Consider the following 20212-nt stretch of genomic DNA (forward strand, 5'->3'; position numbering starts at 1 on the left):
GGCTACTGTATCAATCCTAAAACCTAACCACTCAACTGACTGAGACGGCAACCAAAGGGACTTTTCAACTTTGGGAACAAAACCTGATCTAAGTTGGTCCTGTTTGACAGATGCACCTGACATTTGAGCTTCGTTCTGAGTAGAACCTGAAAGAATACCATCATCTAAGAAAGTTACTATTCTGTACCCCTCATATCTCCATTTCTTAACCAACTGTCTTGTAACTTTGGTGAACACATATGGAGCCGATGTTAACCCAAATGGGAGAACAAGGAATTTGTAGTAGTGCACGACTCCTTTATAATCAAACCATGAGAATTCGAGATAATCTGTGTGAGGGCAGAAAATATCTATGTGGTGATAAGCCGAATGGATATCAAATTTTATAAGCCAATCATTATTTCTGATGTAATTCAAAGCTGTATGCCAATCCTCGTATTTTACGCTCTGTTTGTACACATAGCAGTTAATTCTTTGAAGATCTGGGATCAATCTCTTCTTCCCAGAAGACTGGACTGAAACAGACAATGGGCTGACAACAGTGGGAGGGGTATCACACTCGCATATCAGACTTTTCTTCTTTAGTTCATCAATCGCTTGAGTTACAAATGTTTTGTGTTTAAAAGCTGACTGATTGTTTTTTACAAACATTGGAGGTGGCTGAAAGCAGAATGGGATTTTATAACCATTGGCAATCAAATCTACAACGAATTGTGAAGAACCAATGTCTATCCAAAATTGCAAACTGTTTTTGAGGCGCCCTCTAACAATAATTTCAGAAGTACCTTGTTCATACTCATAATAATCATCTGTAAGAGTCTTGGAGAAACACAAATCATCAACAACAACATCATCATAATTACACTCAACTGACAAGCCTTGAGAACTATTGGTTCCCTTGTGTTGATTCTCCAGCTGCAAACGTCGACACTCGCTGGGTTGACATATTTTGTGGACAGTGTCTCCTGAAGTGACTGAAGTCACCGCATGTGAAACACGCTCCTGTCTTCTGACCTTTGGCTCGAAAAAGCTGATTGGTGATTGGTTGAATATGCTGAACAGAAGCAGGTAAAACAGCAGCTTGCACGGGACGGGTGTAGGTTGCTGATCGTCTAGCTGGCCTAATTCCATAGGGCGTTTGACGTGCACGTTTCTGGCGTAATTTACGCACCGCCTTGCTGTCGGCCCTCGCAATTTTCCGATCATCATCGGAATCATCAGCCAGTTCGTTGGAAACATAGTTACGCACTGTTTCCCACCTCCCTCAGACGAGTCTGCTAATTTTATCAGTTTATTACGTTTTTGAAGCCTTGTGATTTCCGACGTGACCAACGTTTCGCAGTCCTTGAATCGTTGATTTTGAATAGCTACCAGAATTTGATTTAGTGAATCTAATGTCTCTTCATTGAAATTATGTTGGATTTTGTTGCCCTCTCGACTCCAAGCATAGTCTTTTTCAGCACGCAGTTTCTTTACCTCTTTGGTAGTCTGCTGAAATTCTTCTCTCAAAGCTCCAATGCGGTCATTAAGCGACAGTTCGAATTGTGCTTTGTTTGATTCCAGCTGCTGAAGTATGGCATCAAGTTTGGCGTTCGTCTCCATGATAATATGATGTGTTGGCCGTGCTTGCACTAGAGCGAGAATGAACAATTCAAATCTAAATCCCTTTAAATACCCCTGTCTAGCGCCACCTACCGGCGCAGACTACTCTACTTACAAAGCTCCACACCACTAGGAGAAATAAATTTCCTTCTTATTCATCCTTGAAACGAAAGAAATTACATTGATCCATTACTGCCTAGGACCCGTGAAGGTCCCGGGGTAGAACAGGCTTCGGCAACCCATGCTTGCCATGAAAGGCGACTCAGCTTGTTGTAAGAGGCGAGTAACGGGATCGGGTGGTCAGACTAGCTGACTTGGTTGACACATGTCATCGGTTCCCCATTGCGCAGATCGATGCTCATGTTGTTGATCACTGGATTGTCTGGTCCAGACTCGATTATTTACAGACCGTCGCCATATAGCTGGAATATTGCTAAGTGCGACGTAAAACTAAACTCACTCACTCACTCACTCATTACTGCCTAGAGAACTGTGTATCATTCACCCTTCAAACAGCGCTCACTCATAGCAACCCTTGGAGACTGTAGTGATCCATTACTGCCTAGAGAACTGTGTATCATTCACCCTTCAAACAGCGCTCACTCATAGCAACCCTTGGAGACTGTAGTGATCCATTACTGCCTAGAGAACTGTGCATCATTCACCCTTCAGACAGCGCTCACTCATAGCAACCCTTGGAGACTGTAGTGATCCATTACTGCCTAGAGAACTGTGTATCATTCACCCTTCAAACAGCGCTCACTCATAGCAACCCTTGGAGACTGTAGTGATCCATTACTGCCTAGAGAACTGTGTATCATTCACCCTTCAAACAGCGCTCACTCATAGCAACCCTTGGAGACTGTAGTGATCCATTACTGCCTAGAGAACTGTGCATCATTCACCCTTCAGACAGCGCTCACTCATAGCAACCCTTGGAGACTGTAGTGATCCATTACTGCCTAGAGAACTGTGTATCATTCACCCTTCAAACAGCGCTCACTCATAGCAACCCTTGGAGACTGTAGTGATCCATTACTGCCTAGAGAACTGTGCATCATTCACCATTCAGACAGCGCTCACTCATAGCAACCCTTGGAGACTGTAGTGATCCATTACTGCCTAGAGAACTGTGTATCATTCACCCTTCAAACAGCGCTCACTCATAGCAACCCTTGGAGACTGTAGTGATCCATTACTGCCTAGAGAACTGTGTATCATTCACCCTTCAGACAGCTATCGCCTTACTTGTCAGCTGGCCATGCACCATTCTAACCAAGCCCACACTGATTCTCGTCCACAGTGTTCGCTCAGAGCAAGTCGAGACGTCAGCAAGGCCGTTTTCATTCACCTTTAGACTGCTCTCATTTCGATGCAAGGACATCCTAACAAAGTGGAAGCAACAAAGCTCAGGGAACTACCGAAAGCACTAAAGTTCAGCTGAAAGCATCTATCACCTCGCTAAATATAACAAGTCCAAAGATGCGTTGGACTGTGGTGGAGTGTAACGAAATACACTGAGACTAAGTTTACTTAGACTGTTCACAGACTGAACCCATGCTCACTAAAAATTGTACAGACAGTGACATCTCCGAAGAGGAATTTCGTGTGGTGCTCACGGAAATCGCGAAATACCACAGAATGAAGCAAAACATTCACACAAATTCTCGTTAATGACCCCGTCTTCCTTGAAAACGAGAAAAAAAGTTCATAGAACAAGGAAGGCAACAGGCTCGAAAAGCCTTCCTTATAAAAAAACAAATTATCATGATTAACAATGAATTGCTTCACAGCCGAATAAATAGTTGAGGCTTCTGTATATGTGTAAAAGTAACATATGAGTAAACACAATTCACTCAGATGTAACATTCTAATAAGTATCAGTGACATCATGTGCATGAGTATTAGGAACACCAAACAGCTTCCTGTGGTGATTAGGGTTCGATTCCATACATGTCTGGTGTTGCTGGAATATTTGCTTAAACTCACTCATTAACCTAACAGTCGTGGTGATCGTAACAGAAGAAAAGTTTTCAAAATTGCAAAAATGTATCTATTTACGGTTCATTCAACAAATTTAATTCTTTTAGAAATGCAAACAAATTAGACGAGAACTGTTAGTATTACGAAGATCCTTCAAAGTTCGTGATTTGAAATAGTTATCCCTTGTGGTGGAATATTCAGTGCAGTCAAGACATGCTTGACCGGGATTCTTTCATCACTAGGGATACAAAACGGAGGATTCTCACCTTTAAGCAAATATTAATGTGTGTATTTTGTGTGGCCCATGTGACGATGTCGCATGATGACCTCGTCAAATGTGGTCTGACAACCAAGGTAGGTATAATCAATATAGGGTTTTATTGCATGCAATTTATTGATACCTTCTTGAGTATCTGCACCACACTATGGACTAAGGTCTAATGTGTTTATAATCTGAGTATGGAATACGAAGTGGTGTCACAGGTTTGTTGAGTGACTGCCTTGGCAACACGATCGGCCATTGTATTCCCAGATATGCCTACGTGACTGGGTAACCAACAAAAGACGATGTCGCATTGGTCAGTAGCAAGATCATTATACAATTCAATAATTTCAATTAAAAGTGGATGTTTACAAGAGACGTTTAATTTATTAATTTTTAATCGCCTGAAGGTAAGAACGAGATCATCTTGTCTTCCCTGGCGTGGCTTCTTTTGAGGTGTTGGGGAATAACTATCTACACCTTGAGGCAACTTTCTGTTTGTCCTGAAATTCAAACTGCATGAGTTGTGGTAAACCGCATCCTGAGCAAAAAAGTCGCCAGCATACTCAATTCTTGCAAGAACTTTTGTAGACCATTCATCACCTCTTTTGAAGCAAATACTTTTTGTACTTTCCTGGAACTGCTTTTTGGTCCTAACCGGAATCATGTTAGATCTGTGAGTCTTCCAATCTGTTTTCACAGTCTGTCCACAAAACAAGCAATTAATCTGTTTGGAAGCTTTTTCATTTTCTTGGTTTAGATCCTTATTTTCTCTAAATTTTCTTGTATTAGAGGCAGCAATACTAAATTTACTGATGTGTTTGCGGACCCCTCAGTACTCTATAGCATTTCTGCTCATGCACTAAACTCCCCAAAACTGCATAAAACTGTCCTGAAAGCAAGTGATTTTGAGAAATGTAATGGTCCTAATTGGCTTCCATACTTTGAAAATCCACATTACCACATTTAAAAAATATGTCTGATATGAATTGTGGTTTCCCACTTCGTATGATCATGTCGATGGCTTGAGATATTTAAAAAGAGATTTTATGATTGGTCCACTCAACCTGGTACACATAATTATTTTCACCATCCAAATACACTAATTAGTCACAAAATATATGTGACTTGCTACCAAATCAAATACAATCATATCCCCTCAGTTTCAATGCTGTAATTTCAGACTCAGTGGAATGTGGCCGTCATACAAACCCCGTATAATAGTCAAGTAAATACTGTCAAGTAATACTGGCAAAAGGGGTAGAACAAATTGCAATAAAAACAATTTCTGCTGGTATGGGATCCAGCCGTATTAATGTGTATGACTTGCTATGTCGTCTACAACAAACTGGCACCACATCTGATCTTCCAAGGTCACCGATGGATCCAGAGAGACTGGAATCGAGGCGTCTTTAGTGATGAATCCAGGGTTACCCTCACATTAGCGGACGATAGGCATAGAGTCTGGAGATGACATTGTGAACAGTATGCACAATGTTGTGTACTGGAAGTCAACAGATTCAGGGGCAGAAGTTGCATGGTGTAGGGTGCTTTCTATGGGATTAACCATTCCTGACTTCTGGTCGTCCGTGGAAACCCCACAGCTGCTGCTTACCGCGACCAGGCGCTCATACGTAAACTCATTCCTTTCGTGGTGGCCAATGGTCCAGGTCTACAGTTCCAGCATGATAACGTTCGGCCACATACCACGATGTTGACACTAAATTTCCTTCAAAATGCTGGAATCAACGTCATGAACTGGCCATGGAGGTCCCCTGACCTTAATCCAATAGAGCATGTTTGGGATGCATTTGGGAGAAGGCTTTGTAGTCTTAGGAACCAACCCCAGAATTTGCAGGAACTTGGCACTGCCTTGCAAGAGCAATGGTGCAGAATCCCAAACCATATGCTCACAAGCATGAGGCAGTTGATGAGGAGACAGTGTTTGGCAGTGGTGAATGCACGTGGTGGCCATACACAACATTGAACTGAGAAATTTCGAATTTGTATTCTTGTGACTTGACATTCTGTATACACGTTTTGGAACGGCGGTGTTGCCTGATGAAATGATTGTGGCACTGTCAGTGTATCATGTACATCACACAGATCTCAGCAATGAAATAATAACAATTTAACCATCTTACCATCTCTTGTTCTTTTATAGTACTATGCCCTGAAGAAAGAATGTGAAGTTTCTTTTATGACTCAGTACATATGAAGCATAATTCAAGGCAAAATATTACATTACTATCAAAGTACAAATACATGTTGGTCAAAACAAGCAAAATTTTATGCCATAAAATTTGAAAATTTAAGAAAAGGCAACTGGATGTTTTTAAGAACATCACTCATTATACATATCACAATAGTAAAATATAATAGATAACATGCATCACATTATATGGTAAATTAACATGAGCAAGGTTTGACTAAACAATAATGAATATATAAATCATATTAGTTTATATATCCTAGCAACAAAACAAATTCCGTGCACACCAAATATATACAGGTGTGAGCACAGCAAATATTGGAAACGCTCATGCACGTGACAAGCGATGTGACATCATTGATGATGGCCTATTCGACTTTCCCAAAAGTGTTGTTATCTGCCTTTATAGAATATTTTAGGATTATCTCCCTTACACGTTGACTTCTTCAGGTGAGTAGTTTCATCAAAATGGCGGAGAAAGGTGACGTTAGCGTTGTTGAGAATGATGTTCAATTTGATTCAGTGAACATGAAAGAACTTCGAACGTCCTTAAGAGACAGAAACCAGAAGGTAATAGGAGTTTAAGATCAACTCATAACAAAAGGTGCACATGCACTGAATTTACTTAAGGCACCCGTGGCGAGCCACCTCCTCGTGGTGGGTGCTGGGTAATGCTAAGAGCTCGCCGACACCCCCGTAGTGGACCCGGGGGGATATTTGGTCCACCAACCCGTTTGCCGTGGGTTGCGGCCCTGTGTCGGCGGAGGAAGGGATCCTGGTGGTTGAGGGCAATAGGAGCTTGCGACCGTGTTCCTGTTGCTCAATACACCACTTTGGCCCTGACTTCGCCTAGACGGGTGGTCGAATGGGCCCGGTTCGACCAATCGGCTGGTCATGCCAAGCCCTGTGCATGGACTTTATGTAATTGCACAAAATGGGATTTGACATCGTCTGTATTTCGGTCTTGGCGCCTTTGGATTATAGAATATTATTTAACTTGAATTTTGTATACATGAACTTTGCCTAGAGTCTTATGCCCAGAAGGCGGTGGCTCATGGGCCAATCTGGTGGAAGAATTTATCTTTTGGTTTTTCTGCTGGAGTATATCATCCGGGTATCCTTGGTGCTGCAAGTTGGAGACCCACTTGTGTTTAGCATCGTCTTCATGATACTCCGTGGTGGGTGGGGAGCTCGGATGATGAATCTTAAAACACTAAACATGGATTACGAAACTCCCCTAAAGAAAACAAAACGTCCTCTCGACACTGATCCTGATCACGATGACCACAGACAGCCAAAATCAATTGACTACTGGCCACGTTTTTTAGTAATGGAGACTAAAGATAACACACGATTGAAGTTAAATCCTTTTGCAGTGCAAAAAGGCATACAAGGCATAGCAGGTGATGTGAAAAACATTAGACTTTTACGTTCAGGGTCATTGCTCATTGAGTGCAGCAAAAGGCAACAAGCAACTAATTTGATGTCAACTGAAACGTTCGTCGGCATTCGGGTATCAGTCTCTCCTCACAGAACACTTAACACCAGCAAAGGAGTTGTTAGAGACAGAGATCGATTGTTCGCTGACATGTCCGAACTTGATATTGTTTCGGAAATGAAAGACCAAGGAGTCATTTACGTCAAACGTTTTGCAACACGCAAAAACCACGAAACCGTTCTGACGAACACTTACCTGTTCACATTTTCTTCTCCCAATGCTCCCAGATCAATAAAGGCAGGATATTGTAACATGACCGTTGACACCTACATACCAAATCCTTTGAGGTGTTTCAAATGCCAGAAATTTGGTCATGGTGTTAGTACTTGTACATTGTCCGTTGTATGTGCTCACTGTGGTGAGAAGACACATACAACAGAAGATTGCGAGAGTACTTTTAAGAAATGTACCAACTGCTCGGGTGCTCACTCATCTTTTTCCAAAGATTGTCCAGTTTGGAAACAGCATATGGAGATCAACAAGATCAAATTTACTCAAAACATTAGTTTCTCTGATGCAAAAAAGATTGTCTTAGGTTCTGAGATTAAGGAAACGTATGCTTCCATTGCAGAAACACCGTCTGATAAAACCCCTACAGTAACCACGTCATCTGCAAGCTGTCAAACGAACTTGACTTGGCTTAAAACCGAATCTCCTATGATGTTATCGCCTGTAATATCTACACAAACTGTGGAACCACTTCCTGACAAGCCCCAAACCCAATCAGAACCTTCTTCTGCTTGTGATACATCTTCTCAGGCATCTCAAATGACTCAGTCTAACAGGAACGTTCAACCAGTTGTCAAAAGCAAAACCAAACCGAAACCAGATTCTTTCACAAAGCAAAGTGGCAGGGCACCAAAGGGGTCAGATGATAAGATCAGATTATTTAACAGATACGGATCGCTTGAGGACATGGACGTGTCTGAAAACGTCCATTCTAGGGCACATAGCTTGTCGCCCTCGAAAAAGGTACGGGGTAGATCCCCTATTAATCCACCTAAAAGATAGGTCCATCTCAGCATATCGTGCAATGGAACTGTAGAGGACTACGAACAAATTTTAATGAAAATACAGTTGTTAATCCAGGATTTAGCACCATCAGCGTTCTGTCTGCAAGAGACATATCTGAAACAGACAGATAACTTTAGTTTACGTCAGCTTGAAGCGTATCATTATTTTTCCCCTCCAGGTGATAGGGCCACTGGAGGTTCCACTATCCTCATACGACGGGATGTTATTCACAGCCCTGTTACACTTAAAACTAATATACAAGCTGTTGCTGTGCGACTGACTCTGGGAGTAGCATTTACACTATGCTCTCTGTATATTCCGCCTTCTTCAACACTACAACAGACTGATCTTCAATCACTATATGATCAACTCCCGAAGCCATGTATTATTATGGGGGACCTAAACGGTCACAACCCATTATGGGGCAGTACTAACACTAATGCTAAGGGCAAACTACTTGAAGATTTCGTTTCAAATAATGATCTGTGCATATTTAATGATGATTCAAGCACCTATCTCCACCCTGCAACTGGTACGTATTCTTCTCTAGATTTATCTCTTGCAGATTCTAACCTCCTCAATGAATTTGATTGGTCTGTTCATAATGACCTTTGTGGAAGTGACCACTTCCCAACTATCCTCTCACAAATTACTCCATCCGATTCTCCATCGTTTACAAGATGGAACTTTTCGAAGGCTAACTGGTCTTTATATCAAACTATGTGTGAATCAAAACTGCGACCTGAGTGTTTCACTAATATCAGTGATCCTATTGAAACTTTTTCTGACATTTTAAATAAAATAGCTGATGAGTGTATACCAAAGTCCTCTTCGACTCCACATGTACGAAAACCATGGTTCAATGCAAATTGTAGACAGGCCAGAAAAGCGAGGAAAAAGGCAGAACATTATTTTCGCCGTCACCCAACTGTCCATAACTTGAATAAATTCAAAATACTGAATGCAAAGGCGCGTCGTACGTTTAAACAAAACAAACGACAATCTTGGAGAAATTATGTCTCCAAACTTAATTCACGCACGCCGATGTCCAAGGTCTGGAACATGGTTCAAAGAATTAAAGGCAAAGGTTCCAAATCTGCCGTACACCATCTCAAAGATGGTGATAATTTAATTACTAATAAGTCTAAAATTGCTAATAAAATCGGCGAAACTCTTGCCAAAAATTCTTCATCAACAAATTATGTTCCTGAGTTTCAGAGATATCAGAAACAACAGGAAAAGACAAAACTTAATTTTGAATCAAATAACGGTGAAGATTACAATGAAGTGTTTTCATTACATGAGCTACAAACTGCTCTTGAGCAAGCTCATGACACTGCTACCGGTGATGATAATATTCATTATCAGCTTCTAAAACACTTACCTGAACCATGCTTGATGACACTTTTAGATATATTTGATAAAATATGGACGTCTGGAGAATTTCCTCCATCATGGCGTAATGCTATTGTAATCCCAATACCAAAGCCTGGCAGGGATCATACAGATCCGTCTAACTACAGACCAATATCTCTTACTAGCTGTGTCTGTAAAACCATGGAACGTATGGTGAATAATAGATTAACTTGGTATCTTGAAACCAATAACCTAATAACCAATATTCAGTGTGGTTTCAGGAAAAATCGTAGTACCATTGACCATTTGGTACGTTTAGAATCCTTCGTTAAAAATGCTATAGTAAATAAACAACATGCTGTATCAATTTTCTTTGATCTTGAGAAAGCTTATGATACAACCTGGAAGCATGGCATTTTGAAAGATTTGCATGATTTTGGTCTGAGGGGCCGTTTGCCTCTTTTTATATCAGAATTTTTAAAAGACAGACAATTTCAAGTTCGAGTGGGTTCAACCCTGTCTGATCATTACAATCAGGATCAAGGTGTCCCGCAAGGCAGTATTTTGTCTGTCACACCTTTTAGCATCAAGATCAATAGTTTATCCAAGGTTTTAAATGATTCTATTGATGGATCATTATTTGTGGATGATTTTAATATTTCTTGTCGTGGTAAAAATATGCATACAATTGAACGGCAACTGCAGCTATGTTTAAACAAAATAAATAAATGGTGTCTTGAAAACGGCTTTAAATTTTCTAAATCCAAGACGAATTGTATACATTTTTGTAGACAATATAAGCCTCATAAGGACCCAGAATTATCTTTAAATGGCACCCCTATCAAAATTGTAAAGGAGGCCAAGTTCTTGGATTTAATTTTCGACTCTCATTTAACATTCTTACCACACATTAAATCCCTTAAAGCTAAATGCCTGAAGGCACTAGATTTGCTAAAAGTTGTTTCAAATTCAAAGTGGGGAGGGGATCAAGCTACCCTCCTTCACTTATACAGATCATTAGTACGATCCAAACTTGATTATGGCTCCATCGTATATGGTTGAGCATGTAAAAGCAACCTGAAACTTCTTGATTCTATCCACCACCAAGGTCTCAGACTTTGTCTTGGGTCTTTCAGAACCTCACCTGTTGACAGTCTCTATGTTGAGACTGATGAACCTTCTCTTACACAACGCCGTATAAAATTGTCTTTACAATATATCACAAAACTATGCTCTAACAAATCCAACCCTGCATATAACTGTGTCTTCAATCCTCTTTATGAGGATTTGTATAGCAAAAAGACTTCACTTGTTCCACCTTTTGGGCTCAGAATAAAGCCGTTTATTGCTGCTGCTGGTATTGAGCTGGACAACGTAGCTCCTTTCCGTCTTCTTTCCTCTCCCCCTTGGCAGTTGGTCAGGCCAAAGGTTGACCTAACTTTAACATCATTTAAAAAATCAGAAACGAATGAATTATAATATAAACAAGAATATAATCAATTAAAACATAAATATAGCAATTATAAATCCTTATTTACAGATGGGTCCAAGGATGGTGGCGCTGTGGCTTGTGCCACTGTCATTGGATCCAGAACAATATCGTTTAGATTACCAGATAGTAGTTCTATTTTTACAGCTGAAGCTAACGCCATATTAACAGCTCTTCAATATATTCAAAGACACCCTAAACGTAAACAATATATAATCTATTCAGACTCTCTTTCTTGTCTCCAGGCGATTAAAAATTTATCATGTAAACATCCACTTTTAATTGACATTATTGAATTGTATAATAATCTTGCTACTGGCCAATACGACATCGTCTTCTGTTGGTTACCCAGCCATGTAGGCATTTCCGGTAACGCAATGGCCGATCTTGCTGCCAAGGCAGCACTCAACAAATCTGTGACACCACTTCTTATTCCATACTCTGATTATAAAGCCAGCATTAGAACTTACATCCGTGATCTGATGCAGAAGAAGTGGGACACCCAAGTGGGCATAAATAAATTACATGCAATAAAACCCTATATTGGTTACACCTACTTGGGTTGTCAGTCCAGATTTGAAGAGGTCATCATGCGACGATGTCGTATTGGCCACACACGATACACACATGAATATTTGCTTAAAGGTGAAGATCCTCCGTTCTGTATCCCTTGTGATGAAAGAATCACAGTCAAGCATGTCTTGCTTGACTGTGTGGAATATTCCATCACAAGGGATAACTTTTTTAAATCAAGAACTATGAAGGATCTTTTTAGTAATGTTACTGCTCATTTAATCATTGCATTTTTAAAAGAATTAGAACTGTTACATAACTTTTAAATAGATTACTATTTTATAATTGGAAGTTGAATTATCAACTTAAGATTGTTAGTGGCTGTATCCTCGAAGGGGGTTGAAGTACCGTAAAATTATTGTCCTCCTGAGAGGGTACGTAAGTCCAAAAACAGTATAAGTCAGATTTAATCTTCCACTTTTTAATCGTAGAATATATGTCATTTTAAATTGTGGCTAATCTTGGATACAGTCGCCAGCAGCTGAGGGGATGGTGTAAACCCAGCTAGGGACCATGCAGGTAGCAAACGTACTGTAAGTCCCCATGGCCCCTAGTATGGTGATCTACCTTCAGTTGTTGGCGATCTATAGCCTGTTTTTATGTTGTATTGTCCGAATAGTGATATTAGTTTTATCTTTCCACACTAGTTTTAATCCAAATTGTGATAGTCGTTTTACTGTCCCTCGTTGACAGGTTTTTATAGTATCCATACATTTCATTTCAGTATTTAACGTTCTCGTCACGATATGGCTGAGATATTGCCGATGTGACGTTAAATATTAACTCACTCACTCACTGAATTTACTTTAAAATAATTCTGTAGTTGGACAGTGTAACGCTGTCCGTACCCTCGGTATATCTTTGTCAATAACATCAAAGCTTTGTACGTGTGTGTATCAGATGTCAGATCCTTTTCGCTAATTACTGGATGGAGCGACTACCTAGAATTACTACCATTAATCACAGAGAGGGATATATACAATTACCTGGTACTGAGCACCCATCGAACTGTGGACAGTAAACCCATGAAAGCTATTCGTCAGCTCAAGGCAGCAATATTTTATGAAGACCGGCAAGTCCATATCATAGCTGTGTATGATGTCTTTGACGACTGTGACCATCTGTTTGTCAGATGTTTAGTTATACCATCTCTGCCAACAATTGATAAGATGAGCAATCCTGGTCATCACGTCTGGGTCTGTCTGCCCAAAGTAACAGGCCATGTCAACCCTGTGTACTGTACCTGTGCAGCTGGGTATGTATTCAGAGAATTTCCGAAAAACTACAATCACTTAATAGTTCCCTGATAGTAGTTAAATTATTGGGTTATTTTTGTTGTTGTTGTTGTTGTTACATCTTGGTTTAAATGTTTATCATCTTGGTATTCACCAATGAATTTAATGGGTGGGTAATGCAAGTCAGTGAAACATTGAATGCACAAGGTTACATTCTTTTACAAAGCAGGTGAAGCCTGTAACCATGTCTCTGTTCTGCTCTATGCCTTGGTGGATATATCAAAGAAGAAAGAAGCAGGACAACTCTCTTGTACCTCCTCCAAATGTAAATGGATGATCCCTCGTGATCGAAAACTTGCTCCTTTGACCGCCGATGACCTACATCTAAAGTCAAGCGGGAGGAAGAAACTAACTGTACAGTAACGTCTTCAAATGCAGACAAACCCTGTGATATGTGTCCCAATACAGGTATGCCCAAAACAAGCATAAATCTGGACCGATTTAGGAAAAAACTGACAAGATATGAAAACAAAAAGAAGTGTGGATTTGGAGTCACAACAGATGTTGTCAGTGATGAAGAGCAGCTGGCTGATGTAGGATGTCCACAGTTAAATGCACCACCAGTGGACCTTTACTTTTGTGATAATGTTGATCTTTCATCTCAGAGTTGTCAGAATGTGTTTGAAAATTATGCTGAAACTATCCAAGTTACTGAAGAAGAGTCAGCAATTATTGAGAGTATTACTAGGGAACAACAGTAGCAGGAGAACTGGAAGGAGGCAAGGAAAGACAGGACAACAGGTTCTGATTTTGGCAGCATTTGTCTACGGAGACACACTCCTGAACCAGGTAGACTTGTCCACCATATTTTGGGTTACGGTTAAGACTTTTTCATCAGTCCATTCGAGATGGGGCACTTCCCACTGCTCGACAACTATATGCTCTCAGGATGACTAAAGACCATCCCAATGTCAGGGTAACACAGTGTGGACTCATTGTAATACACAGTATCCCTATTTGGGTGCAAGTCCTGATGGCCTGGTGTCTTGTGCTGACTGTGAAAAGTGCTGTTCATCACATGGAGTACTTGAGATCAAATGTCCCTCGGCACTTAGGGATCTTACACCTCAAGAGGCTGCTTCACAAGCGGATTTCTTTTGCAAATTGCATGAAAATAAAAACTTGAAACGTAAAGAACATCACCCCTATTACTTCCAAGTTCAAGGTCAAGTGGCTGTTGCACAGAGAGAATGGTGTAACTTTGTAGTTTGGACAGTGAAGGGTATTTCAATTCAGAGAATTGCATTTAATAAATTGAAGTTGGATGAAATGGTTAAAAAAAATAAATGTGACAGCAATTGTGCCAGAACTCTTCTCCAGACGAGTGCATCGTGGACTTAAACTCTACTAAGTGTTTTTACAAGTATTACACCCAGTGACTTGTTTCTGATGTTGCATATTCTCAAATGATGGTATTGTAATAGTTATCATTCTCAATAAACTTTCCTGTTCTGTAATTGTTCCAAAGCAATTTCAAAGTTTCACATTATGCAGAACTACATATTGTTAGTTGAACATACATCAACAGAAGCAAGATGAGTTTTTAGTCAAAGGACAGATTACAGTAATTCCAGTGATTACTGTAAAGCAACATGGAGAACTTTCATTATTTCAAATCTATAGCTGCAAAAAGATAACAAAAAGTTGATATGTAGTGATAAATCGTCCGGGTGGTCATGATCATTTGATCGTGTTTTTCAACCAATCAGATTACAGAACACAGTAACTTTTGGTTTACAATAAACCTTTGTCCCTACTGTGACGTCATAATGTATATGTAATGACGTCATACTGTAACTGCTACAATTTCTCTGAAGATACATAGAGGATACTAAACGACCTTCCGTGTAATACCATTTTTGTTAAACGAGTTCATGATTTGGTATCAAACGAGCGAATACATACATACATTATTACTTGCCCGTTGAAGATACTGCAGTGTAATATTTTACGGCAATATTGCACTAGAGTAGTACCGCTTGACGTATGACGTCAAAATGATTCAAAGTTGTGACGTCACAATGCTAATGCCGATGTCGCAATTTTACTAGACCTTGCTTGACTCGCGGAAAGCTGAGAGTGATCACACTGTAGGGAATTTCGAGGCTGGTTCTGTCAATTTATGTTGGCGAGTAATAAACAGAATACTAAACTCGTTTAATAAAAATGGTATTACACGGAAGGTCGTTTAGTATCCTCTATGTATGTATTCGAATCCCGAATCCGTTTCTAGCTTCATGTTGCTACACCTACTTGGGTTGTCAGTCCAGATTTGAAGAGGTCATCATGCGACGATGCCATACTGGCCACACAAGATATACGCATGAGTATTTGCTTAAAGGTGAGGATCCTCCGTTTTGTATCCCTAGTGATGAAAGAATCACAGTCAAGCATATCCTGTGTTAAGTATTCCATCACAAGGGATCAGTATTTTAATTCACGAACTATGAAGGATCTTTTTAGCAATATTAGTCCTCGTTTAATTATTGCATTTTTAAAGGAATTAGATTTGTTAAATGAATTGTAAATAGATGAATATTTTATAATTGGAAGATAAAATTAGTAACTCAAATCGTTAGTGGTTGTACCCTCAAAGGGGGTTGAAGTGCTATAAAAATAATTTTCCTCCTGAGAGGGTACTTAAGTCCCAAAACATTTTATGTAAATTTAAGTTTTCCAGGTTTTTAATCGTAGAATAAGTGTTCTTTTACCGTATGGCTCGATTTGCCTACTTTGCTAACAGCTGAATGGATGGAGTAAATCCAGCTAGGGTCCATGCGGGAAGCAAATGTACTGTAAGTCCCCATGGTCCTTAGTATGGTGATCTACCGTCAGTTGTTGGCAACCTATAGCTCATTGTTATATTGTCTTGTCCTCTATAGATACATTTTTCAGATCTAATCACTAGTTATACATTCTACTGTGTGATATTCTAGTTAGTTTTACTGTCCTTCGTTGACAGGTTTTTACAGTGCACGTGCTATTAATTCATTTGTATTTTTATAATTAATCCTTCTCGTCACGATGTGGCTTCAATATTGCCGATGTGACGTTAAATATTAACGCAGTCACTCCTTAGAGAGACCACAGGGTGACCTACGACTGATAAAGTTGTAAAGTAGATATAGTACACACAAATCCATATTTACAGATGGATCCAAACATGGTGGAGAAGTGGCTGGATCAGGAACAATATCTTCTAGATTAATGGATAACAGCTCCATTTCAACATCAGAAGCAAACTCAGTAGTGACGGCTCTTAAATATATTCAAACAATATATAATCTTTCTGACTTTCTTTCTTGTTTCCAAGCTAATGGAGGCATATCTTGTGGACATCCACTTTGATAAAAATTATTGAGTTATATAATGATCTTGCTACTGGCCAATACGACATTGTCTTTTGTTGGTTACCCAGCCGTGTAGAAATCTCTGGTAACACATTGGCTGACCTTGCTGCTATGACAGCAAGGTCTGTGACGCCAGTTCCTATTCCATACTGAGGTTACAATGCCACAGTTGGATGGTATTCGGTTAACTTATTCCTTCAATCGCCAGCAGACTTGTCAATCTAAAGAGGGTCCATCCAGATCTACCTTCAGTTGCTGGCAATCTATAGTTGATTTTTATGTTATAGTGTCCTCTATAGTAAAACTGTTTTAGAAATGGATAAATGAATATCTGTGATATACTAGTGCTTTTACTGTTCTTCGTCGGGAGGGTATTAGTTTCTTGATCTACAAAGTAAATATTGCTTGTTCTCGTACTCATATTAACCCACTCACGCACATAATCAGGATCATTGAACTTCCAATAACCCAGACCTCGCGTGATGTTATTTAAGTGCAAATGTATCTATACAAGAGATTGGTCTGTTCTGAAGCCTGTATCTATATTGGTATATTCTACTGAACAAAGGAGATTATGAAAAACAAGGAAATAATCAAGACGTGATTGATTCAAAGAAGTAGGCTGACGCCAGCTATAAGTCCTTTCAGTTGGGTTATGTCATCTCCAAAGGTCTTTCAAATCATACAACTCCATAATTTTATTTGGCTCGAGTACCCGATCAAGGAGTACCCGTGAGCGAGCCACCTCCTCGTGGCGGGTGCTGGGTAACACTAAGAGCTCGCCAGCCCGGGTGTGGATCCGGTTGACATTTGGTCCACCAAGCTGTTTGCCGTGGGCTGCGCCCCTCTGTCGGTGGAGGAAAGGATCCTGGTGGTTGAGGACCTGTAACTATGTTCCTGTTTGGTGGGCCAGTGGTGGGCTCATGGGCCAATCCAGCAGATTAACTATTTTTAATTCTTCTGCTGAAGCATATCATCTGATCGATGTATCGTTGGTGCTGCAAGTCGGAGACCCACGTGCTTTTAGCATTGCCTTTGTGATACTCCATGGTGGATGGTGGATGGGGAGCTCGTATGATGACCCATATTACACTGGGCATAGCTCATGAAATCCCCCTAGCCCACTTTTATGTTATGCATAATCAAAATTGTAGTGTAAGTTTATATATCATAAGCTAGTTTTAACCTCGACTTGTGATAATACCGCCCTTCGACGGCGGATTTTATGTTATGTACATATTCTTTATAGTCATACTTGTTCTCGTCACGATATGGCTGAAATATTGTTGTGACGTTTAATAGTAACTCACTCACTCACTCACTAAGAATTTAATCGGGCATGATTTTGGAAATTATTTAAGACACAGTTTAAAAATGCAGAGAACCGTAGGCGTACTGTCCCGTTAAACCCTTGTGTCTAGTAAATCTATGCACAACTTGTGTTGTCACTGTGCAGGGCTAGTCAGTTACATTTATGTCTGCAAATTCGTGTCAGACAGTCTGCCAATCACTGACTGACACATATTACTGACAACCTCTTTTTGAGTTCTACAAACTGGAAGCGTTAATCGATGTATCTATGGATGTGCAAATAGTGCACCGAAGCTGTTCAAAAGTGTATACGTGCCTCTGTGGATAAAGAGCTGGGCGTAGATGCCATACCTGTTGACAATAACTTTCGACTATCTTAGCGCTAAGAGAGTTTAGAATGTCTAGCCCCGGAAGTCCAAACTGTAGACCCATGAAGGCCTGGGGTAGAATAGGCCTTCAACAACCAATGCTTGTAATGAAAGGCGACTATGCTTATCGTAACAGTCGACTAACGAGATCGGGTGGTCATACTCGGTGACTTAGCTGACACATGCCATCGGTTCCCATTTACGCAGATCGATGCTCATGCTGTTGATCGCTGAATTGTCTGATTCGATTATTTACAGATCACCGCCATATAACTGAACTATTACTGCGTAAAACTAAACTCACTCCAAACTCTACAATGACACCCTAACGTGTTTGGTCTGAAACATCTTTTGGTCCTCTATTTGTAAGGCTATACATCATAATAGCGTGTGACACAAATGAAATATAAGATGTGAGGGTTCTATGCTTAGGAAATCCAAACAGTATTTTAAATATATATTATTTAAGAAGAGACAGTATACTGTAAGACAGGTTACAGTCCATACAGATCACACGCTCATGTAAATCAATAACAATAAGCATAAACATAAACAGAAGGCCGCAAACAAAAATGCATGCCTAATAATATCATATCACTAAAGCATAGGTCCAGTAAATACTCGTTCACCAAGATGCAATATCAGTTTAGTGGATGCAGTCAACAAAATGTAAAATCAGTTCAGGAAACCCGAGAACATGATATTTCATCTGAGAGAACACTTATAGAAAACACTCAATAAAGTGCAACATAAGTTCAAATGTCTCCGAAAGAACACAGGATCACCTCCAACAACAGTTCACCTCCAAAACACTATGTAAACATTCACAGAAACATGAAGTCTGTGTCCACAACACCCGGTGGGAATCTAGTCTCTGAAGTCGGTATGTCCGCCACCAAACCATGGTATCAATTATCAACCTCGTTTCCGAGAACTATCTAAAGCGTCTCATGAAGATCTCAGTAACCTATGCTTTTCGAGTTACATTACTAACAAACCTGTAGAAAGTACATATTCGTAATAAGAAATGAAATATAAAAAGTGAACACTAGAGAATAATCAGTCTAGATTATCTTACGAGCCTCCATTTGGCATAAAAGGCAAAGTTTCATCACTGAATATCAGCGGTGACATCAAACAATATCGGGAGATATTTCCAACTCTGAAGGATGCACCATAGAGCGTGTTGGTTTCTTTATGATACAATGCTCAGATACTTTGTAAATAATGTTCAGGCCTCCAACGTACACCGTTCTTAGCATTTGGCACAAAGTTTATACTTACAGCTTTGAACATCTATGTATTTTGTAAATGTAAGTTCTCGTGTAATTAGAATAAGATTTGTTGACTGATTTGTGAATAAATATTTTATGACTGGAAGTTTAAATTAATAACTCAGATTGTTAGTGGCGGTATCCTCAAGGGAGGTTGAAAGTACAGTAAAATTATTGTCCTGAGAGGGTACGTAAATCCCAAAACATTCTAAGTCAAATTCATTCTTCCACTTTTTTAGTTGTAGTGCTATCGTCATTTTAATTTGTGGCTAAACTTGCACACAATCACCAGCAGCTGAAGGGATGGTGTTAATCCAGCCGGGGTCCATTCAGGTAGCAGAGGCACTGTAGGTCCCCATGGTCCCTAGTATGGTGATATACCTTCAGTTGTTGGTGATCAATAGCCCTTTGACATGGTATTGCCTAAAATAGTTTCTGCTTTAAAAAGTACATTCTAGGTAGTTTTAACTCTTTGACAGTCCGTCGATGCCTGGTTCTTCAACTGCTTGTATTTATTGTGTATCTACAGCATAATATGTGGCTTCAATATTGCCGATGTGACGTTAATTTGTAGCGCACTCAACAACTCATTCACTTATGCAGTATGTAAATAATTATCACCCTG

At 39.9% G+C, this 20212-nt stretch overlaps 1 protein-coding gene across 1 annotated transcript; it reads left to right on the forward strand.

Annotated features, from left to right (window-relative positions):
• Positions 1-5731: 5731 nt before the first annotated feature.
• On the forward strand, positions 5732-13985 carry LOC137255295 (uncharacterized). Its single transcript, XM_067792748.1, is given in 4 exon segments — positions 5732-5801; positions 12890-13248; positions 13432-13672; positions 13675-13985. Coding segments are annotated over 4 exon segments (981 nt in total).
• Positions 13986-20212: the final 6227 nt, after the last annotated feature.

This window comes from Haliotis asinina, chromosome 11 (genome assembly GCF_037392515.1).
Source record: "Haliotis asinina isolate JCU_RB_2024 chromosome 11, JCU_Hal_asi_v2, whole genome shotgun sequence".
NCBI lineage: Eukaryota > Metazoa > Mollusca > Gastropoda > Lepetellida > Haliotidae > Haliotis > Haliotis asinina.